The following is a 25,245-nucleotide window of genomic DNA, read 5'->3' on the forward strand; positions in this document are numbered from 1 at the left end:
TATAAGGACCGGACAAGGTTCAAATTAGGCTTGCCGTGTATCAGAAAGCCTCATTCGTCCCGAATCGGTATTTCGGCATGCCGCACTCGAATTCCAGTCGGGATATATATAGTATAGTTACTGTTGCTACTTACCAGCCAGGAACTCTAATATTAGGACTGAATGCGACCTTGCCACAGACTGTCCTAGTTTTGTCTGACTTTGGTATACCAAACTTCGGCAAACCTTAGGTTACCATTGCTACCTACCATTCAGGAATTCCAATAGTATGCCGTACTTCGGCAATGCCGCAGGGTCTCGTGATCACAATCGAATCTGGAATTAATTTGGCATGCCAAAGTTCGTTTTGCCTCATGAAGATCTGATAAGGTACGAATTAGGCTTGCCTTAGTTAGGCAAGCCTAGTTCGGGTCAAACTGATTTTTTGGCAAACTTCACTGAAATTTCTAGTCAGGATACTATAAATATAACCCTGATTAAACAAAATGATTAAAAATGATTTCACACGTTAAATGTCCATAAGAGACAGGATTAGAAATGATTTGAAGGATTAAAAAGTATTTAAAATGATTAAAAAACAAATCATTTTAAATCATTTTGTTTAATCAGGGAATCTTCTATTTGTGACAACTAAAATTATTGTTTACTTAATCACAAATGTATAGTTTACTTAACTTATACACGAGATTTGTGTCAATTATATAAAGTCATAACATTAATGAATATTCAATATTTTCAATAATTATTACTTTATGTTTAACGATACTTACATTTTTATGCTTTTGAATGAAATACTTATAGTAAATAAAATTACTAGGATTAAATTATAAAAATAATGAAATTTTCATTTCATAAACATTTTTAAATTAGTTATGGTAATATTTTACATGACCAATTGTACTAAAAAATAGTTATTTTGACTACTTTCCGATTGATATAATGGCTATAAATCATAGTTGAAGAAATTATGATTAAGTAGTTGAAGCGTTAGTGCATTACAATTGTATAGTTAAATTAACTTATTTTTTCTCTGAGTGTATATTTTATCCAATTTTTTAAATTTTATAGATCCTTTTTTGAACACAAAAAATCCTAGTATTCGAGTACGCAATTACAATAATTATTTTTTCAAAGTTTTTAGTACGAGTAACCGTTTCTCACTATTTGTTTGTAACAACGAAAATTCCAAGGTACGTAGTGCATAAGAATTTAGACACACCTTTTGTCAATCGAAAAAAGACGTAGAGTACTTTAGCTTGTCGTCTACAAACGGAAAGCATGAGAGGTGCTTTTATCTCATACCTGCACCGGACGTCGTGACAATGGACTGTGAAGATCACGTCGTTTCTCATGGCCAGAGGCCGTAGCTTTTCTGGATTTTCCACCCATGACAGTTAGATATTACTATATATACTGTACTCCATCTTTCTTGCGGATAAAATTACTCTTACGATTTTTTTTTCCACTACTTCTCTTCTTTTACTTCATCTTTGACTTTTCTTTCTTTCACACTTTTTATGTCTTCCAACTTTATGAGTAATGTTAGTAAAATAAAATTGATGTCCATGAACATGAAAATATATTGCTATTACTTTTATTAGGTAGATTTCTTTAGAAATTGGATTATTGCAATGGATCTCATGATATAATTATCTCAGAATTCTGACACCATATGTTTTATTTTATCTGGTAAAGTCAAAAAAATACCATCCACTCAAAAGTTCATATATGGATGCATATTAAGGTGTTTGAAAAATATCGACTATTTTTTTTCGCTGACACATCTAAATATTGTTGTTTATATCGAAAAAAAAAAAATCCCTTAAAGTTTGAGCCCTTGATATTAGTTTTAAGTACTTCCTTTTTCATTTTTAATTTTTCTCTTTTAAAAAGCATGTAAATCGAATAGCTTTCTTTTTAAATTGGTCTAACTTAGCCGGATTTCAAGCTATCGTTTTGAAACCTTGCAGAGGATTAAATTTCCTACACGGAAAGAAAATTATGGAAACTGTTCCCATAATTTTGTGAAATTTTTTTCAATACCTTCATAGGAATTACGACCATAATTATAGGAATAGTTCCTATAATTATAGGAATGATACCCATAATGTCATAGGAATGGTTCCTATAATTTATAGGAAAACTTTCTATAATATTATGGGAATCATTCCCATAATATATAGGAACTATTCCCATAAATTATAGGAACCATTACCATAACATAATAGGAATGGTTCCTGTAATAGTATGGGAACTACTCCCATAATATTATAGGAATGGTTCCCACAATGCTATTGGAATAGTTCCTATACCATTATGGGAACCATTCCCATAACATTATGGGAATAGTTCCCATACTATAATAGGAATCATTCCTATAATATTATGGGAATGGTTCCCATACTATCATGAAAAAATTAATTTAAAGAAAAGTGTGATAATCACTTCTACAATACACAGAAATATTCTTAAATATTAAAACAAAAATTCAAACATTGAAAAAAAAAAATTTGAAATTGTTAAAATTATTAAGATTTTTAACAAATTTTTTTTTTTTTAACAAATTTAGCGTTGAAGAAGCTTCATTTGAATCTTCCCATATCATGAAGGAAATTTCTACACTATTTTGCGAAAAAAATTTTTATGATATTATGGGAATGGTTCCCATAACATTATAGGAATAGTTCCCATAATATTATGGAAATAATTCCCATAATAGTATGGGAATGATTCTTATACCACTATGGGAATAATTCCCATAATATTATGGGAATGGATCCCATATTGGTATAGGATCTATTTCCATACCATTATGGGAATGGTTCTCATAATGGTATGAGAACTATTCCCATATTATTTTGGAAACTATTCCCATATATTATAGGAACCATCCCTATAATAGTATGGGTCAAATTCGAACTGTTGGGTCAAATAGGAACTGTTCCCATAATGCATAGCAAAACTTCCCATAATTTTCGTTCCGTGTAAAAGATTAGTGGAGTACAAATTCTAGCTTATACGTCATGGGTGATGGTGAGCAGTCATTTTGCTTCCAAAAGCTCCAGCTTAGTCTTTACGTGAGCTAAACTGGACTGGGTAGACTACGCGAGTGTATGAGCATGAGCTAATTGAAACTGCTTTAAGATGGAACGTAGATGAGTTTTTAAGTGACATAGAAGCTGGTGATTTGTTCCTTGAAGCCAAAGAGTGAGATTACCGAAGAGGAAGAACCGTCAGTAAAGTACCCTCAGCGCTTTTGCACTTGAGGTGTGCAATAAACGTTTTTATATTATAATAATTATAAAATAATTATAATAATAAATAGTTAATCTTTAAATATACAATTAAATTATTAATCGAAAAACAAAATTTTTATTTTATAACAATTTCCCATTGCTTACAATTAAACATCGACAACACGGCCAGTAAAAATAACAGTGTTATTGTTTGCAATAAGAATGAGGAATGGATGATCAGCATAAAATGAAACTTTTTCTAACGATGGAGAGCTGCGTTTCATTCTGTGGCTGTAAGTTGATTCTGTAAAAATAATTTCATTACGTTTAAATTAATAATTATTATCGTAGCATAACTGTAAAAGATCTATGTCAAAATATTATATCATTTCTTACTAATAATAGCTGCAGTTCCGGTACATTCTTCGTCTACGTGGATCATTACATGTTGATTTACCTTATTTATTTTTAGCCCGGAATTTATTTTTAAGATACCGGAAAAATCAGCGGCTTCTTGGAATGCAATTTTCATTCCTAATTTAGTAAGCATATCTTCTAAATTGATTGTACTGTTAATTCTGAATTTTGGCAGTGATACATTCACTTGATGTAATTTGCCGTTAAAATCAGCAAGTTGTAATTTATGGATTTTTTTTTCAATAGAATCGAGTCCATTGATTTTGTTTGGTAGGATAATAATCATTTTCATTACATCATCATCATTAAAATCCTTCTAACGATTATAAATGGAAAAAAAATAATAAAGTTTATAATTGAATTATTTAAAAAAAAAATTTATCATACCTCGTATTCTAATATAACAAATGTTGCATCAATTTCAGAAAGAACACCATATGGTGTTTGGAAAAGTTGATTCATCATTGGTACTTTTTTGGAATTTGTATCATTAAGATGGAAATGCTCTAAGCGAGTATTTTTTTCCTCAAAGGTTGAACCCCAAATTCCCGTAAAAACTAACACATTGACGAGAACAAGCATATTTTCTGAAATATTATTTCATAGATTTAATTAGATGTAATAAATTTTTTTCTTCATACCCGGACGAAAGTACGTACTTTCGGCCTCGAGTTTACGGCAGAAAGTCTAACATTTCTGCTGTGCTGGGATTACTCGCGCGCCACCTATAACAGCGGGCGGAAAGAAAGTAACAGCGGGACGAAAGAGTTATTCGTGCACACTGGCACCCGGTTATACGTATACTACCGTCACTTCGAGGAGATTTGCTGACACTCTCGCTCATATTTATAACCTCAAAACTTGTCTAAAATTAATTTGAAATTTTATATGTCTGTGTATTTGGAAAAGTAAAATTTACTAAAGATTAATAAAAACACAAAAAATTATTTTTAATAAATTTAGTAATTAGAAATTATTTATGATACTAAAGTCAGCCGATGTCTACTAATTTTTTGATTTTTTTTTAAACGATAAATTATAAATTAAAAAATTATTTAAAAAATTATGCCTACAGTTTTTTTAAATTTTCTACAAGTGCATATTTTTAGTTTTTATTTTTTTGTAATGGATTTAAAAAAAAAAAATAAAATCCGAAAATTGTCAATTGTCTGTTACCGAAAGGGTCATAATTATAATTATTTCTTTTAACAATGCCTAATGATCATTTTTTTTGTAGATATATTTGATGCCTGCCCCCCGACCAGCAGCACTCGCTTCGCTCGTGCCGCAAATGTCGGGGCAGGCATCAATACATGCTAATACGTGGTTATATAATTTATACATCTTTGATTTGTCAACGTACTTTCGTCCGGGTATAAAGAAAAATAGTATACACTACACGGACAGAAAGTTGGAGAGCCCTGAACTGCGCGTCTGATGCCCTCGGCTTCGCCTCGGGCATCATGACGCACAGTGCAGGAATCTCCAACTTTCTGCCCTTGTAGAGTAATATACTATTGAGCAATGTGGATTGAATTTGATGCCGTCACCGAGTGAAATTAACTCCGATAGTAAGATTATTTTAACATTAAAATCTCAGATCAGAGTTGATACGCAGTAATACTTTTCAACTTCCCTTTAAGAAAATCGAAAATTTTCAAAAAAAAAGAAAAGTTATTAGTTTCGATCCGATTTTCAAAAATCGAATTTCTAACAAATCTTGACATTTTGAGTGTTACGTCTAACTCAGATGCTAAACTTTGTATTTTTAACTTCCCACTAAGAATATTGTAAATTTTCAAAAATTCGGGGTTATTGGTTTCGGTCCGATTTACGAAAATCGAATTTTCATCAGATGTCGACGTTTTGAGGTCCTAGGAAGCTATTCTGACTAATTTCACGATGATGTCCGAGTATATGTATGTATATATGTACGTACGTACGTACGTATGTAAATACCTGTATCTTTTGAACGGATAGACCGATTTTGAACTTTAAGGTGTCATTCGACACGGCTTGTCAATATCTTGAAGCTGAAAGAAAATTGAGCTTGATCGGTAGGGCTCGTTCAGAGATATTCTAAAAATAAAATTTTTTCAAGTGTTTTTTTTTCGGATAACTTTTAATGTGCTCGATGGATTGATTCCAAAATGGACTGGGCTCTAGAGCTTTATAAGCCGCGTCGAATGCCAGCTCAACCATCAAAATCGGTTCATTCGTTCAAGAGAAACCGCTGTCGAAAGAATTAAAAAAAAAATTTTTTTTAATTTTTTTCGAAATATCTCAAAAACGACTTGATAAATCGAATTCAAAATTCGATCAGCTTTAGAACTTGATAAAACGCGTCGATTGCCACCTCAACCGTCTCAATCGGTTTATTCGTTTGAGAGATATCGTTGGAGAAAAAATGATAAAAAACTATTTTTTTCGAAACGAACGGCATCCAAAAGTATTTTCGAGCTTGAAGAGCTCGAAAATGTATTCACGACAGAGTTTTCGAGCCCATGGAGCTCGAAAACAGCGGGAAAGTTTAGGGCTGGCCCGCAGGGTCAACCGATAGACAGATTTTTTTTTTTTATTATACTCTATTTTATTTTCTTGCAAAAATTAGTAGCGACCAAATTTTATTTTCAAACAAATTCAAACTGATAAGACATAATGTAGTTTTGAATATGCTTTTAAAATAAGCCGATGTTGTTTGTTTAACTTTTATTGAAATGTTAGAGCAATCACTTAAATAAAGTTTTAAAAACCTCCCCGGTCACCATAGAAAAAAGGCCCAAGGGCCAGCTGGAAATACTTTTTTAGAAAGCAATTAAAGGATTATCAACAAAATGCACGTAAAATATTTAAAAGAAAAAAATAAATTTTAGATTAATTTTTAACAGTGACTCATTTTAAAATAATAGTAGTTTATCTATCGAGTGCGATCGTGTTTTAGACGCGAGTGGAAAGATTGGTGCCCGAGCCGAAGGCGAGGGTACCAACAAACGAGCGTCTTAGACTCGATTGTAGTAGAGAAATACATTAGTTTTTGTGACAGATATTTGAAATTTACTACATTTAGTGCCTATAAATAGCAGGTTATAAATCCGCGTTTATTTATTTGGTAAGATTGTTTTGAGTTTTAGTTGAAAATTAGAGAGAATTCGGTAAGTGGACGAATTAAAATGATGATAAATTTTGTCACAAGATGGCTCGTTAAGTTACTTCGATATTTTTTGGTCGTTTGCTATCGCACATGTGACTAAAAAATATTTTTTGATCCGATGATGACGTCACTTTTAGAACGATTAGGTATCTTTTTTACCAGCTGTATCTTATCTAATATTTTTAGCTGCCGGCTATAGGCGCTAAATGTCGTAGATTTCAAGTGTCTGTCACAAAAACATTTTTACTGTGTAAAATTTAAAAATTCGAGTTTGGAATTTAATTTTTATATTCGAGATCGATGGGCTTGTTTTTACATTTTATACTGTATTTATTAGGGTGAGCCATTTTGGGGAGACTTTTTTTTTTTCAACAAAAAAACAGCCTGAAAACTTGCAGGAAGGTGAAAAAATAAGCCTGTTGAAAGCGGAACTCTTAACATTAATATTTAGAGGTGCCTATTTCTAATTTTCCGTTTCCCATTTAAATAACATGGGAAAAAAATTTTTTTTATTTTTCTATTTTTCTAGCTCGGCATTCGCACCTATTATAAATAAGTCCATAGCATATTCTCATAGAGAATTTAACGTTCTACAAAAAAAGTCTCTTACACTTTTATCATAGAGACAGCCGCTCTAAAGTTATTTAAACGTAAACTTCGAAATGTATAAAATTTCGACTTTTCAGTTATTAAACCGATACAAATTCTGAAAAATTATTTTTACATTCAAAACTGGTTCGGATGCGCTAACATTTCCATAAAGCTAAAAGAAAAATTACTCATGTATCAAATTTTTTTCTTCTTTATTTTATTTACTGTAAGAAAATCATGACCCGAGTTTAATGAATTTAATATTTGAAAGTTTCATGGAATTATAAATTTATTACTCATAAATTTATTACTAATAAATTGATAATTCTAAATATTAATGTTAAGAGCTCCGCTTTGAACAGGTTTCTTTCCTCGCTTTCCTGCAAGTTTTTCAGTCTGTTTTTTTGTTGAAAAAAAAAAGTCACCTCAAAATGGCACACCCTAGTAATTATTCCTGTCTTGTTTTTCCGTGTAATACCGAAGCGCAAATAAACGAAACCTAGAATCCCAATGAGATTCGATAATACGTTCACTTGCAGCCTAAATTTTAGGTTGAAATTTAAGTTCAATTTTCCTACCCAGATATCGATTTGTACGTTTTAGAAAAACTTACCAGACTCTATGACATTTGTAATACGATGATAAGTTTGGTCTGCCCACCAATTATTTGTTTTTATCGAGGTATTGGTATAAGTTTTAAAATCAACATTCTTTACTGATGATTCAAATGTTGTTTTTACAAAATTCATAAAATGTGGGTCGATTTCTACATTTTCTGCAGCATATATTTTATGTATCAATTGAACTTCTGATGGGTCGATTACCTGAGCAAATTAATACTAGATATTAGAACATTAAATATAAATGGTAGATGTTATTGTCATATTTTGTTTCATCTAATAACTTACGTTAAGCATTCTAATCAAAGAATTTATACCTATTTTGTACGTAATATTATTAGTATCGATATGTAACACTGAATTAATTTCTTTGGCATTTTCACTACGTGCACCATAAGCTGCCATCATAAGTATCATTGCTGCACTTAATGGCGATGAGATAAAACTTCCATTTGTATTATTTGCAATAACCTTTTTTGACAGATAATATATACTTGTGTAAATTATATAATTATTGTAACGAAATCTATTTAGTCTATAGAATTATATGTCCTTTGTTTAGTAAACCATTTGATTACCTCATGTAATTCAAACGAAAATTGATTAATGCTGGTTGAAATATCCAGAATAGCCTGCATTTCATCATCTTCAATGATTTCTGTATTGGAGAAAACAATGAAATAATTTAGGATAATTAGTAATAAATTTTGAACTATACAAAATATCATTCTGTGTACCGGTTTGTGAATTATTTTCTTTAATAATTGTAATTACTGAAAATTTATCGAAACTAATCCAATGGTACTCGTTTAAAGTAGAAATATAAATCTGTGAATGATTATAAGAATATCGTAGATAACCCTAATAAGTATCGCTAATGTTTACTATAGCCCTAGCGGATTAGAATCACCCTGGAAACACGGTGGAATCACGGTGGATCCACGGCAGTTATACGGTGGGTTTTTTGTCATTTTATCACCGTGATTCCACTACACCGCGTAATCACCGTGGAATCTCGGTGAATATGCCGTGGAATCACGGTGGGTACACCGTGTAACCATCGTGGAAACACCGTGTAACCATCGTGGAAACACCGTGTAACCACCGTGTATACACAGTGGTAAAATGGCACAAACTCATATTTATTACCAAGATCCGAAGAAGTTATTGGTATAGATTAAAAATTTAAGATGTCGTTGTAAATTTATAAAGTGTATCTATGAGATAAATTTTTAATAACATTCAGTAAAGAACTTACTAGTAGAAGCTGGAGTAGTTTTGTTATTAGCTACTGGAGTAGCAGTTGTTTTTATGACAAGAGGACTAGTAGTAGTAATTTTATTATTTCTGTTTATTATCCAATCCCAAATCGAATTTTTCGATACACAAGCCTTAATTATAAACCATTAATATTTTAACATAGTAATCGAACTTTGCATTTTCAAAATGATTATACTTACTTCAGGTTCACTCTTTAATGACAGAATTATTGAAAAAATTAAAATTATTAAGAAACTAGACAGTTTCATTTTAAAAATCGTTTTAGGCTTAAATAAGTACTCTTAAATAAATTCCGGCGTTGAATACAACTGATTTATGTATCTCACCAAATTTATACTCACGGATGTTAATCTTTTTGATAAACTTTTGATAAAATTCTTTTCTTCATATGATACGAATTCGGCTCAATTTATTATTACACTTGATTGTTTCCAGGCAAGTTCGAAAGCTTGATTATATTATTTATTTATTTTTACGCTTATCATTTGTAAAACAAAATATTAAACGTTTTCCTGGTCACGACTTTGATAGTTTAATCTATCAGTTAATGAATATTTATTCTTCCGTCAATAAGAATAGCCATCACAGTAATGTTTTCGTGCTCTTTGGAAAAATAATTTCAAGAAATCAAAAACAATTATCAAGGAGCAATTCTTCAATTTTTATTTACCATTATTCTTAACGGTGTAAATTGGTTTAGATAGTAATCAATAAGACAGCTCGATGTGCATTAGTTAGTTTGGTTTACAAGTGAATTCAAATTAGAAATTCGACAACAATTTTTCTAGACCTATGATTGAGGGCTTATTCGATTGCTAATAATAAAATTTCTCTTTTTTTAAACATTACAATTATTATAAAAGAATGCACATTTCACTAAAAAAAAGTATCAGTTGCTTTCTGTTTGTTACATAAAAAATTAAAGTAGAGAACATAAATTTGACAGAAAATTTTTAAAAGAATATGGAATTTTCTAGAAAAAATTTCAACTCCCGAAATTAAAAATATTAACTGAAAAATTCTTCGAAGAAGAATTTTTTATTTACTTCTAAAGTAAGTTATTGTTTTCACTTCAATATTGGGAAATCGAGTTTTCATTAAATGTCGATGTTTTGGAATCCAAGGAAGATATTCTGACTATTTTCAGAGCAAACTCTGTGTGTGTTGTTAAACTTTTTGCAACTGTTAAACTGCTTAACCGATTTGAATGGTTTTCGCGGCAATCGAAAGAGCTTGTCAGCCATCAACTTTCTTAAAAAAATTCAGATCATTCGATGGAATAGTCTCGATCAATCTATTTCAAAATCCAATCAGCTTTACACTCAGAGAAAAATTAAGTTAATTTAACTATAAAATTATAGTGCAATAACGCTTCAACTATTTAATCATAATTTCTACAACAATGATTTATAGTTATTATATCAATCGGAAAATAGTCAAGATAACTCATTTTTAGTACAATCAGTCATATCAAATGTTGGGTGTAGTGCATTTCTACAGAGAATTTCTCTACATTATAAAATCTCACAAAGTTTTTCCCTACACGAGTCAACTCTACAGATAAATTTTTACATCGCAACAACTCTACAAACGATTATTTTCACATCGATCCATCTCTACATGAGAACATCTCTCATATTAAAAATCTCTACAAAGATCAACTCTACAGCGATTATTTTTACATGCTGTTAACTTCCAACAGTAGAATTTTTGTTATGACATTTTATTAATAAAGTAGGTTAATTATGTAAAAGAAAGAATAAATGAAAGTGAAAAAAAATTATTTTAATAATACAAAAGTGATAGCTCATCTCCATAATAAATTTAGAAAATCCAGGAGTTGCTGCTGTTAAACTGGTTGTCTGATGTCAACTTTTCATATCAATTTATTATTTAATCAGTATAAATATTTGTTGTTGTCTTCATATTTTTATTTTTAATAAAATATCAATTGATTACCAATCATAATTAATAAATAAGGAAAAAAAATTACGGGTACGGTTCCCATTATTTGTAAATAAGTTGATAAATAAATAAATAAAGAAATAAATAAATAAATAATTTTATGAAACTTTTTCTTATACCGTTATAGGAACTACTTTCATAATTTATGGGAGCAGTTCCTATAATTATGGGAATGCTACCTTTAACATTAATACTGTGGGAATGAACCCTGTGTACTCACCTCGTTCGTGTGCTCAACTTTGCTCTCGTAGGCAATCGACAACTTACCGCACTAGTTGTACAATATACTATTATTTAAATCCTCTCATTCCAGTACAAGTTATTTTTTGTTTATTCAATTTTCGAAGAAGGCCATGGCCATCCAAGTCAAGGAGCTTGAAAACTGCGGCAAGTTTTGGGGCTGGCCCAAGCAGGGTCAATTGTTGTCTAGATTTTTTTTTACTCTCATAATATCACTGGTTAACAAATACGTATTTGTTATGAATCAGCATGTTTACCTTGACATTAAAAATTCAATGAATAAATAAACAAAAGCAATATTGTCAATTGATTCTATTTGAGGGAGTAATAACTTGATGTGATGTAAAAACTCTATTCGAAATACTATTTGATGATAAGTAATATCATAGTTATTTGGGAAAACCAATATACACAAAAATATACCGCAAATTTATATCCTATTCATAGAAATTTCCATTTTCGTTTCACCATACACTGGTGAATAAAAGGGTCGATAAAATTAATAAATAAAAATACACTATTAATGGTAATCTTAGTGCTCGAGAAATAAATTTAAAATTTTTCATTTTACATGCATATTTGGTTAAATCCTGCACCTGTTTCTATATTTATAAACTCATATCTCCAGATTTTAGTTTTGAAAATAAAAAAAATCTCAGAATTTATTGTCCGATATATTGGCACGATAAGTTTTATTTATTTGATGAATCAAATATTTATTTACGCTGCTTGCGTAAGACGATTGTGTTAGAAATAACAGATGGAGGTAAAGAAAAAAGCGAAAAATACATAACTGTACCAAGCAAATAAGAAAAATAGATAAAAAAAAAACATATTTGATGGTTATTCCGAGCAACGTGTCTAAGAAAACTGGGGTTCTCAAAACTTGGGAGAATCAAAACGAGCCCTTTCCGTTAAAATGACCACTCGGTTGTGTCTTTATCGTTCAAAAGGATCCCACAATTCACCCTCGCTGCTGCGCCTGCTACGTGGCTTGCCTATCTACAACTTACATCCTCGAATAAAATACCAAGAATTCCCTTGTTCTTTTACCACCTTATTTCATACTATATAGAATCCTTCCTACCTCTTGAGATCGTACACCAATTGACTGTAGAAATCACCCTCCGTAGAGATATCATTGCTAAAATGTTCTCATACGTACTTTGAGTTTTTATCGCCACATTATCACGTATATTTTACTTTGTCTGATACACTCTGACAGAGTGCTAACATGAGAGCTATTTATTGATAACACACGATATGGAAAAAATTTTATACTTTTATTTATATCTTATTATACGGATAAAAGTGACGAGCTATTTGCTCCGTGCGCGACAGCAGCGCCAAGTAATATATGAACTAAAGGAGGATATTGAAGTACATTGAGCATGCAATTTGATAGGATTTCACATTACAAATTATAATTTTTTATCTCAAAAAAAAATTCTATGAATATAAAAGCAAGTAAAAAATTTGATAAATTCTTATTATATATTGTTATCAATTCAGCTAAAAATCAGTAGGTACACGGAAAAAAATAAATAGAACTGGCTACTATGTCAGATAGCAGTCAGTGCCATTTGTAGAAAAAAAAATTGAGATAGCAGTGGGTCCTATCTACGTAGTACTGGCTACTCTCTACATTGTACTCAGCGCTATGTCAGATGTTACTCACTACTATCTTACATATTACACACTTACATGTTACCTAGTTCTATGTACACAGCAGCCAGTCGTATGTCAAATAGCGAAGGTTACTTCAAACATATTACCCACTGCTATCTGCAGATAGCGCCTGCGTCTATGTTTACATATTGCTGGTTACTATGTATCGTATATAAATAGATTTTAGAATATGTCCGAAATATGAAAAAAAAAAAAAAAATGGTCATTATAGCAATAGTCTCGGATTCATGACTGCTTCATGTCTTTTTAATGCATTAAAGCCATGGCTTTGCTAAGAAATCAGTTAATGGTCTTAAGCTTATAGAAAATGTATAGAATTACTTCTCATTAATTTTTTTTTTTGTATATGCATCTTGAATAACATAAAAGATTCTGAAACTAAATCAATTTTGCCGTACGCCTTAAAATGGAATTAACTCGAAATCCAATTTGAATCGTGACAAAATACGGGAACGGAAAAAAGGAAGGCCACGGGAACAGTTGACCGTTATTCCGATGACCTTGGTGGACCGAAACTTTACCGTCCAGCTTACGGCTTCAAACTCTAATATAATCACAAGATCAAATAATCTTGACACTAATTTCATTTGGAATGATTAGTACAATCAATCTAACAACTTTTTCTCACCTCCGGGCAGAAAGCGTCAACTTTTGTCCCGCTGTGCAAAACGAAGTTGCCGCTTTCCGCCTTCGTCGAGTAGAAAAATAGTATACACTACTCGGGAAGTAAATAAGATAGCCTCAGATCACATGATCACAGATTACATGCGATCTGAGACATTCCTTATTTTACTTCTCTAGTTGTGTAATATACTATTATGTCGTCGTCTATTTATTAATACGTTGATTATTAGCACTCGTCCCCGGTGCACACTAAGCACTCGTGCACCTACAGGTAGTGTTAAAGTCATTGTGTTTCCCTTATAAAGTTTCATCTACCCCACTAGCAATGCAATATACTATTAAAATGCGTTCAAAAGTGCATTCTCACTCTTATTTTATCTATAAAAACGTTTCATTTTTTACTTACATATTTTTTTTTTCAAATTTATGGGACAAATTGAATTTAAATATACAAACTTCAATATAGTTTAGGTTTGAAAATAATAAGCCAAGTGGGGATTGTTTTTAGATAATCGCAAAGCACGGAAGTGAGGTAAAACTGCTGAACTGTGTGCGAATTCGTCCAGAGTACGTTGCTGATAGTTTTTGGCTAATTTAACGTCGACAATAAACACAGACGTAAACCGTTCATCACAGAGTCCTTTGGGGTTACTGTGAAAGGGAAAGAAAGTAAGAACGGAATACCCAGGCCAACAAGACAAATTGCACGGTGCACCCCCTGGGCCCGTACAGTATCTTTGCAATTCGCAAGCCTTGAGATTACTTTCTCACTCCCTCACATTCTTTTACTCTTTCTGTCCAATGCTAGACTGTCTTCACAAACCTTTTTTTTCGTATCCTCAGCCGTATATGTGATTGCGTAGGGTTTTTGTAAACTTCAAATTTTTTACGATTTGTTCTTTTGCTCCATTCGACCGGAGGAACCCAACCATTATTTTTTTTACGACTATCAATATTTTACTTGTAATTATTTAGTTTTTCTTGTACACAATTAAATGCTTATGAAATTTAGTTTTTTAACTTCCCGCTAAGAAAGTCGATGATTTTCAAAAATTTCGAGAAGTTATTGTTTTCACCCCGATTTTCGAAAATTAAAATTTCATCAGATGTGGACGTTTTGAAGTCCTAGGAAGCTATTCTGACTATATTTAGAATGATGTCCGAGTGTCTGTGTGTATGTATGTGTGTGTGTATATGTGTATGCATGTGTGTGACCGGTCTATAACTTTTTAACTAATGAACCGATTTGGATGGTTAAGGCGGCAATCAAAAGAGCTTGTTGGCCATCGACTTTTCTGAAAATTTCAGATCATTTGATAGAGTAGACTTGAAAATATCGACGAATTACGAAAAAAAAAAATCGGTCTATCGGTTAACCCTGCGGGCCAGCCCCAAAACTTCCCGCTGTTTTCGTCCTCGTTGAGCTCGAAAACATTATTGTGAATACATTTTCGAGCTCTTCAAGCTCGAAAATACTTTTGCATACTATTGTTTTCTAAAAAAACATTTTTTAGCATTTCTTTCTCCCACGATATCTCGCGAACGAATTAACCGAATTTTTACCTGTTTTTTGATAAACATTATCGCTTCAAGAAAAATTTTTCCATCAACAGCCACTAATTTTGCCTAATAGAGAATATTTTACAGTTTTCAAAACCCTACTTCCATTCTCTGTACGACCAATATGTCCGGAGTTATTGATTATCAAATCCAAAATGGACTTTTTTGCTTTGCTCAATGATAACTCGGCGCCAAATTGTCATAGAGACTTTTTGAGGCCGGCAAATGAAAGGGCAGAAAATTTCCTAAACGAGTCATAAGGTCAGATTATCAAGAAAAATTTATTGAAGCCCATAGACTTGGAAGACGAGCAAAAATTCTGAAAATTTTTTTATATTCCTTAATTTTTGTGACCCGTGTATGTATATCATTAGTTATAAGCATGTAAATTGCTGGTATTTTAATATACAATTATTCATTAAAGATTAAACATATTATTTAATTTGTATCTCAATGTATTGTATTGTTCATATAAAGAATATGATAGTGACAAAGAAAGGTCAGAACAGTGTAAAACAAGCGAGACCAATAGCATTTGCATACAAAACTAATCTCAGGATAAATTTTCACGGCTTTTTAATCAACTCATATATTCTGAGCGCGTTCAGCAAAAGTATAACGAATTTTATTTTGTGCTCACTGGGAGAAATAAGGTTAATGAAAGTCAAATTTCTATAAAAAAAATATAACAGTAATAACAAAAATAAAATTACATTGTATAGACAAAGACTGAGTGGATTTGGAAGAGGGTTAGAAATGAAGGAAATAGAGGCGGGAGAGAATCATTGAAATCACTCTCGTGAGTAGCTTTTGTGAATTCAAAAGTTGCGGCCAAACGTTCAACCATCGATTGTGTCTGTGACCGAAAATTGCCTCCACTCGACTACCCTAGAGGAATAATCTACTTTATTCTATTCTCTGCGCGTACGATGCCGGAAGCTACTGTGGAACCATCGTCGCATATGCAGAAAAAAATACCGTGAATTATATTTGAATTTAACTACCCATACAAAGTCGCCGTTAATGGAAAAAATGTCGCAGCTAGGTTGGCCGATGTCTGACTGCCATCGCTCGGCCAAGCATTGGCAATTCGTAATGGGTCAAACCTGGTTAATTACCAGCAGCCATTTAATTTTTTATCAAGATAGCGTAGTCAAATCGAAATGAATTTTTATTAAAATTTTTGAATATAAATTTAATGGCATTGCTAGTTTCATATCAGAATATGACTTCCCGGAATCCCTTTAAAAGAAACGCCAGAAATACGACGATGCTAATGGCTGGCCAATGAATGGCTACTCATCACTGGCCGATTATCGTATCACAACGTTGCGCTACTGTTGGTGAATCAGTGATGCATGATTGATTCTTGTTAATTGAAAAAATCTACTAATCAATTATTAATTATTCAAATAACTTGTTATTGTAATTTCCTTTAATTAATAATGATTTATTTTTGAATTAAACTAAGTTTTAATTAATAAATATTTTAATTTTCCGATGAAAGTTATTTACAACTAACAATTAATATATTTTTTAGTTCGTTATCATTTGCAATCAACAACCGCAATTTTATAACTTTATTTATAAAAATTAATTTAATTAAAAAATAAGTATAGTAAATTTTTAAAGTAAATGTCACTTTTAATAATAGTGGTAGAGCAAGATAATTCAACTGGGTTCTCGATAAATAATCAATTAAATTTAATAAGTTTTGTTTTTAAAAATTATGTAATTATAATCAAAATAGTACGAAATTATTTTATTTTTTTTCTAAATAATTGAAAATATTAATTCAATCGCTCTGTATATTTTATAAAACCGAGTGGTTGTAGTAGAATGAATAAGTAGATCATGTAAAAGTATCAGTTCAACATTAGTAGGTTCGTCCAGTATCTACCGTTCAGACCCAGCAATCAGAAGGACGGCAGTTCACACCCAGGTTCCAGCAGAATTTTCACCGAGTTTTTTTCACATCATTTACCTCCCTTAGATAGTTTAAACGTTAATAATCATGAACTCTACGAAGTTAATAATAATAAAATTTTTTTTAAATTAAATTTATTCGTTTCAAGGTTTACACACTTGGGCCAAGCCTGGGCCCGTCGTGCTTTCCTCTCTAGAATATCTCCGAAATAACTGAATCGATTCATTTACAATTCTAATAAGCTCTAGAACTCAATAAAATACGTCAATCGCCGCCTTAATCATTGGAATTAGATTATTTCTTCGAGAGATATCGGTGTCGAAAAAATTTCAAAAAAGTATTTTTTTCTAATAAATTCAAAATCACTCAACTTATTAATTTTTAATATTTTTTACTATCGAAGACCGAAAAACTGCGTCCAATACTGCCTTAAACATCCAGATCAGTTGATTAGTTCGTAAGATTTGGCGATAAGTAATAACAATAACAATTTACTTCATTTTTCCCGGATAACATATAATGTAATTCATCATATGTTCCAAAACTTATACCGGCCCTTTGCTTTCATAATAATGGAAGTAAATAATAAAATAATTACTTCATAAATTATTGCAATCAGTTCGTTAGTTCAAATAATATCATCATCAAAAATTTTAAAAAATCACTAACTCTGACATTTTTTCCGCATGTTTTATAATCTAACTCGTTGGTTAAATTTAAAGTTCATGTGACTTTGTATTTTGATTATTTCTATAAATTCCTATCCAAAGATATTGAATTTTTCTAGCATAATAGTGAGAAAAACTTTGAAAAACGATCCTTATTAATTATTTTCAATTGCTCGAATTCTCAAAGATTAATACGAAACTCAAAACGCTCGAACATGTGTTGACGATAATGCTTTCGCACTTAAGGAGCTCGAAAACAGCGAAAAGTTTCGGGGCTGCCTACAGGTTTAAACGTTTTCCAGATTTTTTTTTTTTTAAGTAATCTTTATTTTATGTCAAATAAACGTTCGAATGTCAATAACTAATTCAGGTCTCAAAAAAAATTAATCATGATCATGTTTAATTTTGCGAAATCAAACTTAAATCAATACCAAATAAACCATAATAGATAATTTTAATTAGTTAGATTTTGATCAGTTATATTTATATTTTTATAATTATGTGAAAAAGTTATATTCATACAAATTTTGTAAACTCAATTAAATTTATATCTATAAAATGCTAGGTTTTTTTTTTTTACGCCCATCACACACAAACTACTGATTATTTTGACACGAAATTTGCACCTTAAGCTTCTGCGTATTCCCAAAAAGGTTTTTAGCTGTAAATTATTATCATTTTGACGACATAGACTATATTTTTTTTTAAATTTCATTTAAATAAAATTTATCGATTATCGGTCGTCCTTTTTTTCAAGTAAAACCAAAGAACGTTATGTATGGGACATTCCACGTCAAATCGACTACTTTTGTACCCGAGCCCCTGCAACTTGGCTTGAAATTTTTTCTCTTTTTTTACTCGATCAATAACATTTCTCAGAATTTTGTTAAATTTTTCTACCCAGCCAAAAAAAAATTATGAATTTTTTAAGAAAAGGTTTCTTTTTTTTTAATAAGCTATAACTTTTTTAAAAATTTACTTGCCAGGACGTTTTTTTTAAATTGTCATTTTCAAATGTAGTTTTTAAAGAAAATTAGAAAAAAATTTTTGAAGTTTTAAAAAAAATTCCCATTAACGTAAAGTAAATACTTTATATTACTAATAATTCTTTATTCCCCCGCAAATCGGGGGGATCTGCTAGTTTAATATATGGCTATTGACCTCGAGAATGAAAAATCTTTCATCTTTCGTAATAAATGAAATATTTTAATCGTCTACTTCTGATGTCTCTAACCAAAAATTAAAATATATTCATTAAGTTTTAATTAGTATGAGTTATGATTATAGATTCAGTTCGTGGAGTGGAAGAGTGACTAATATTGAATATACCAAGATAGTTTCTCTTAAGATCTATAAACTTGAGTTTAACAAGACTTCAAGTTGAACGGTTCAAGAAGTCCAATAACGTAATAGAAGCAGTAGTATAGTTAGATTGGATATCCTTCGTGACGATGAGATACAGTATTATATATATTTTCTCTCTTTGACCATTGCCTTTGATTCAAACGCCCAAAGGCTAAAGAGGAAAGAGCGTCATGACATAAAACGACTATAAAATCTTCAAGAAACCAATATCAGGTTTTCTCAATGATTGTCCATTCTTACTAAACTGCAGTAGTGCAAGGAATCCGTTGTATCATATATATATACATGAATTTTACATATTCTCATCCTGAAAGCTATAGAAAGCATCGAGAGAACTTTCTTCACAGTCTCTTTAGCCGCTTCACCTTAGATTCAACATAGAATTTTTCCTTTGAAAAATCAGAAGCCGGATGCGGCGTTGTGCGGAAGAGAACCCTCTTACCGGAATATTTGCTGCTTCGTTGATCGCGTTTGATGAACGGATTCCCCTCTATATGTCTGTACACAGAAAATAATATAATAAAATAACAAAAGAAGAAAAAAACATTTTGTAAAGATAAATTTAATTTATTTGGAGCTTTTTTATATGAAAATAAAAAAAAAACTATTTTTGGTTTAGATGAATAATCATTTCGGTAAACCGCATATTTTAACGTCCGCAATGAGCATGATGCTTACATTACTCATCCCTTCAGGTTTTATGAAACATTGTGGCCACCGTAAATCCCCCTGAGTGACCACTGAGTGTCAAGTCATGTTCACTTAAAATTGCTTCAACACTGTCAGGTTAATGTATATTAAAATCATTTTATTACGTATCACGTACGTCATTTGAATGTTGATGTTGAAATAAAAAATAATCAAATGGTTTTACTAGATATATCAAATAAGATTAAAAATAAAAATTGAACAATGAATTTTGGTATTTTTTATGAGTATTCACGAAAGATTATCACTCAATAATTTTATTATTTATAATAGTATCTTATATATTTTGTGGAATCGGTATTATATTTCGTTATGCGACACAAAACGGAACGAGTATTGCCAACACATGAGAGTGTAATACTCTATGTCACTAGATGTATACAATAGGTTATGCAATGAATTCATTACATAACCTATTGTTAGTATTAATGCACGAAGAAAAACGCTGTTTTATTTCTAAAGTCAGCGTCATGCAGTCGGAGTTATAAAAATAATTCACTTCAATATTATGAAAAACGATTGATACTTTCTAGAATTAAATAATTTGTTTAGTACCGTTAACTTAACAAAAGTTGACTGAATAAAACAAACGTCAACTTTGGTCTAATGTCTCAATTGATAGCAATAAATAAAGGTATCAAATTTAGCTAAGGTTGTACTGATTTATACATGACCCGATATGATCGAAAATTCTCATTGGGTGTGGTATCTAACCACAGCCACCACTCTCTATACCTCTGTGGGCCACACGCTCCAGACATCTCAGGAAGAGACTCTGGCCGAAGAGGGCTTGGAGAGGCCCTCCTGTGGCACCAGTCCCCTGTACTGCTGAACAAGTTGCTTCAAGTTAAAATGGTGAGACGCAATTTCTCCTCGATACCCTAAAGAAGGTCTCCTTTATTGATTACCATATAGTTTCGAACAAGCTATTATCCACTTGTTTAGTCCCTGATGAATTTTTTACTCTCCGAGCTTTTATATAGCTGCTCCGATTATTCAAGCCAAATCAAAGTTAAGTACAACTCGTTGATAAGATCGCAGAGGCACCTTTTAGTTTCCTACAACCCAGCTTTTGAGCTCTATCGGTTGGAGTACTCACGGCGATTTCCACGGAGAGGGTGGTACTTGCTGGTCTGGCGCCCATTATGGGCCGCTTTCGCCAAAACGGTCGAACGAGACTTTAGAGAGGATTCAAATGCGTTTGTTTATAACCCCCATAATCGAACGCTATTATGGAATACAGGAGACCATTTGCTTTTTGACAAGTTATTAACTACTGATTGGTAAACGGCCGTTTCGGGTTGTTTTTTTGCAGACATGGTAAGGTGCTATATCAGGCATGCGTTGAATAAAATATAATCACGTTTTTGATCAATCAGAAAGGATTGTATTTAAGTATATAATATTTTAAGGCTGACTTTAGCAATTTAACAACGTACTATTCGGGCATGAATTATATAAAACATATTTATTTTTTAGTCCTGAATATAAATTCCAATTACTTGCAAATTATAACTTACGATTGCAAAAGATTTTATTAGATTCTTGAATCAAAATTAGTGATGTCATGATGACTTAATTCATTATTCTATATACCGCAATGTAGAACATTATTTACTTTGACCTAAAAAGAGTAGAAACGTCGTAATAAATAAATTGGCTAATTGACAAATTGGTAATCTTGCGGTCCATTGCACGTCTGGGATAGTAAATGATGACGCAATAAAAGTACCCCCTGAATCTGTAGATACATTGTAGGTCAAAAAGACGAGAGCTTTTTCGAGTAGCACATTGTATGAAGGTTGTAGTAGAATTAGTTCAGCATATGGTATATGTAGTTATCTGGATGTGAAGTGTAATATACTAAATTTAAGTGAAATGATTGCTTGGTATATTAGTAATTTTCAGTGTACATTTATAGGCACAGTGCCATATATTAATATCATCCTCAAATTATATTGTTTTGTTTTTCCCTCTATAATTCTCATACTCTATCTTCTTGTATTATGACTGTAAACTAGGATAATATCTCTCTTTAATATTCTATGTTTTTTAACGTCCTTCTAAAGAAAAGGGAATTTTTAAATATAAGAAAAGTTATTGGTTTCGGTCCGATTTAAAAAAATCGTATTTCTAACAGATCTTGAAGTTCTGAGGTTCTAGGAAGCTATTCTGACTAATTTCAAGATGATGTCCGAGTGTATGTATGTGTATACGTACGTACGTATGCATGTAAACTAGGGCGTTTAAAAAAATACATTTTTTTTATGATATCCAAAAATTGAAAGTATGAGGTAAATGTCCCGATACCAGAACATGACCCAATACCGGAACGATTTGATAATCATTATATTATATTCTAACTCGTACGCGATGAAATTAAATAAAACTTTCTTTATTTAAAACCTTAATCTTTTAGTTACAAAATAAGATATAAAATAGATTTTAGAATGTATCCAAAATATGAAAAAAAAAAATGGTCATTATAGCAATAGTCTCGGATCCATGACTTTTTCATGTCTCTTAATGGTTTTGCTAAGAGATCAGTCTGTAAAATGAGCGAATGTACTTTGGGATTCTGGTGTAGGTGTGGTTAATTCAATAACTAACAATTAACACAAAATTACAGACAATAGAATAGATCTTTATAAAACAATATGTACACTAAAACTATGAGAAAAATAGCGAATGCAACTACAAGATACTCGATAGCGAATGCGACTGTAAGAGAATACGCGTATAAATTCGACACGTGGTCGGTAGCGGTTAATGACGCGATAATTAATTTATAATTAATAAGACGCGAGCAACAATTCAATATATACTCAATAATTAGTAGCCTTGATATACTAGCTAATTATTGAGAATATTTAAGCAGAGATTTAGCGGAGCGGTTCAGACTTATATCACACTAGAGATATACTATTTTGAGCGAAGCGGTTGGATGGATAGCTGAGTTTGTACTGATCGATGTAGATTAGAAAAATAGACGTCGTCTTCTTCCTTCGTGGCTGCTCGGTGGTGACGTGGCAGCATGACTGCAGTAACGAATTTTCCCATTGGCTTAAAAGCGCGCCAACAGGAAATAGTTAGCCGCCAATTTCTCTGATTGGCCGGCTGGTAGCGGGTTCTCATGCCGACGTGGCACGGTCATGAGTAAGAAATTGCAGGTGTCGGGCCCAGATAGCGAGTGACCCGGCACAAGTCCGTAGCGAGTTCGGCTGCTCCCGTACGTAGCGAAAGTACACGAAGCTTTTCAAAATGATTAAGCTCGTGACTGAACACAGTCAATGGTCTTAAGCTTATAGAAAATGTATAGAATTACTTATCAATAATTTTTTTTTGTATGTGCATCTTGAATGACATAACATTCAAGAAAACATATTAACAATATGAAAAAAATAGTATTATTATGTTAATTTTACTGTTCGTCTATTAGGACACCAAAATGAACCCGTGTCCAGTACCGGAACAGTCAGTCATATCAATGTTATTAATGTTATCCATAGACATTAACGGTGAGTTTTATTGACTGTTTAAATCAAGTGCAGTATCAATTATTACTGAAGCCCTAATATTTAATGCAGTATGTATGATTATTATAAAGAATGCATTAAATATGAAAAAATTCTAATTTAAATCATAAAAAATAAATTTTTGTGTTTAGTTTTTTTTTTTTTTTTAATTATTTTTCTAGTAGAAGCAGATTAATAGTGCTCTTTTTATAAATATTATTTTTACCTTAACTGAAAATAAAAATTTTGGTGCCAATCTGAGCTCTTAATAATAATATTAAATTCCTGAGATTAAAAATTATTGAATAATATTAAGGATTGCCTCAATCCATTTTTCTATTTTCCATAAAAATGACACGGAAAAAATGATTTTTTTTTTAAGAATTTTCTAGCTCACAAACCAATCTACGGATTTTTATGCACTATAAATAATTTTGTAGGCAATTGAATCCTCTACAAAAAAAGTCTCCTTTCAGTTGTTGCTCAATTTAACTGTTCAAAAGTTATTTGAGCTTAAACTCAAATTTATAGTAAATTTTGAGATCCTTTTACATTTCCGGCGAAACTATCAGTCTTATTACAAAATGTCACAGAAACTTTTTTGAAGGTAATTTCAGTCCTTACAAATTATTATAAATAAAGTTATTCGAAATTCTGCATTGTTTTCTAGTTATTTTCATTTCAATTCGTCTTCGCCTCGGCCAACAATTACATTTGATCTGAAACATTTCTTATTTTACTGCCCTAGATGTGTAATACACTATTTGAAAATTCTTGGGGTACTGGTCGTTTTTCCACGCTGAGGTGAAAATATCATCGGATGGCACGTACGTCCTTTCACTGACAGTGTGTTATTTAAGGATTAAACCTAATAAATCCTTAGAGTAAATTATCATTGCTGTAATGAATTATTTTAAAAAATGTATATCACAACTGATTAATTATCCATCTGACCCAAGTAAATTATATCATCTATTATTTCCTGGATTAATTTCGCATTTGATTATACAGAATATATTTTAATCAAAGCACCAAATCCAGTCAAGTTAAATTCGATTGTAATTAAGCTTACTTATCTGTCCAGGTTTGAGATAACGAGGTGACATTCTCCATAATTTAATATCGAGTACTCTCATCACCGTTGCATAGAAACAGAACATCAGTTATACCGGTAAATCTTCAAAGTTCTGAATAATGTTATAATTGCAACAATAATAATGCTTTATCGAAGACTTAAGCAATCGGCATTAATGAAAATTACTACAAACCAAATTGTAGTCATTAGTCTATATCTCACTCTTATTGTTTTCATATTCATCTAATTCAGTCCTATCTCTTCTCTATGATATTATATCTAGTAGGGTACTACTAATTTTCCAAGCAATATGATTATGGGAACTATAACCCACGTGAAATATCACGTCTTATGTACTTCAGTACCGTGTACAATTGTTGGTCTTAAGTACCGTTGGAAGTTAGACAATGCCTCGTGAGGTTCATTACAATGCGTGACAACGCGTATACAGAGGGGTAAATCTGGAGATGAAGCTGGCAGTGAGAACGAGACCGTCGAGTGTATGAGGGTGTCGATGAGAGTTAGGAGTTGCTGTCTCTACTCTCTGATCTTTCTTCTTCCGTTATGTCGTCTGAAGTCCATCTATTCGCAATACAACTGTGTCCTTATCCTC

General features: G+C 31.6%; 2 protein-coding genes across 3 annotated transcripts in view; one reads left to right on the forward strand and one right to left on the reverse strand.

Annotated features, from left to right (window-relative positions):
• Positions 1 to 25,245, forward strand: part of LOC130667862 (protein cueball-like) — a 99,060-nt gene that overhangs the window by 48,569 nt on the left and 25,246 nt on the right. The gene's annotated exons all lie outside the window — the stretch shown is intronic.
• Positions 3,370 to 9,657, reverse strand: LOC130667861 (serpin B4-like). 2 transcript variants are annotated; one of them, XM_057469736.1, is made up of 8 exons: positions 9,476 to 9,657; positions 9,274 to 9,406; positions 8,594 to 8,673; positions 8,304 to 8,486; positions 8,009 to 8,219; positions 4,041 to 4,240; positions 3,633 to 3,966; positions 3,370 to 3,540 (listed from the first exon to the last, which is right to left on the reverse strand). In XM_057469736.1, the coding sequence occupies exons 1-8, from the start codon at positions 9,542 to 9,544 to the stop codon at positions 3,404 to 3,406; spliced, it is 1,347 nt and encodes a 448-aa protein (XP_057325719.1). In that variant the 5' UTR covers positions 9,545 to 9,657; the 3' UTR covers positions 3,370 to 3,403. The 2 variants fall into 2 exon arrangements, with proteins under 2 accessions (XP_057325719.1, XP_057325717.1); XM_057469734.1 differs by having other exon boundaries at positions 3,633 to 3,969; positions 9,476 to 9,648.

The sequence above is a fragment of the Microplitis mediator genome, chromosome 5 (assembly GCF_029852145.1).
Source record: "Microplitis mediator isolate UGA2020A chromosome 5, iyMicMedi2.1, whole genome shotgun sequence".
Taxonomy (NCBI): domain Eukaryota; kingdom Metazoa; phylum Arthropoda; class Insecta; order Hymenoptera; family Braconidae; genus Microplitis; species Microplitis mediator.

What these genes read in the sequence shown, in the direction of transcription:
- LOC130667861 (XM_057469734.1), bottom strand. Translation starts at nt 9,544, where the DNA reads ATGAAACTGTCTAGTTTCTTAATAATTTTAATTTTTTCAATAATTCTG. An exon ending in AACTACTCCAGCTTCTACTA is followed by an intron (nt 8,674 to 9,273) that starts GTAAGTTCTTTA and finishes TCTCCAATACAG; the next exon opens with AAATCATTGAAGATGATGAA. An exon ending in CGGAACTGCAGCTATTATTA is followed by an intron (nt 3,541 to 3,632) that starts GTAAGAAATGAT and finishes TTATTTTTACAG; the next exon opens with AATCAACTTACAGCCACAGA.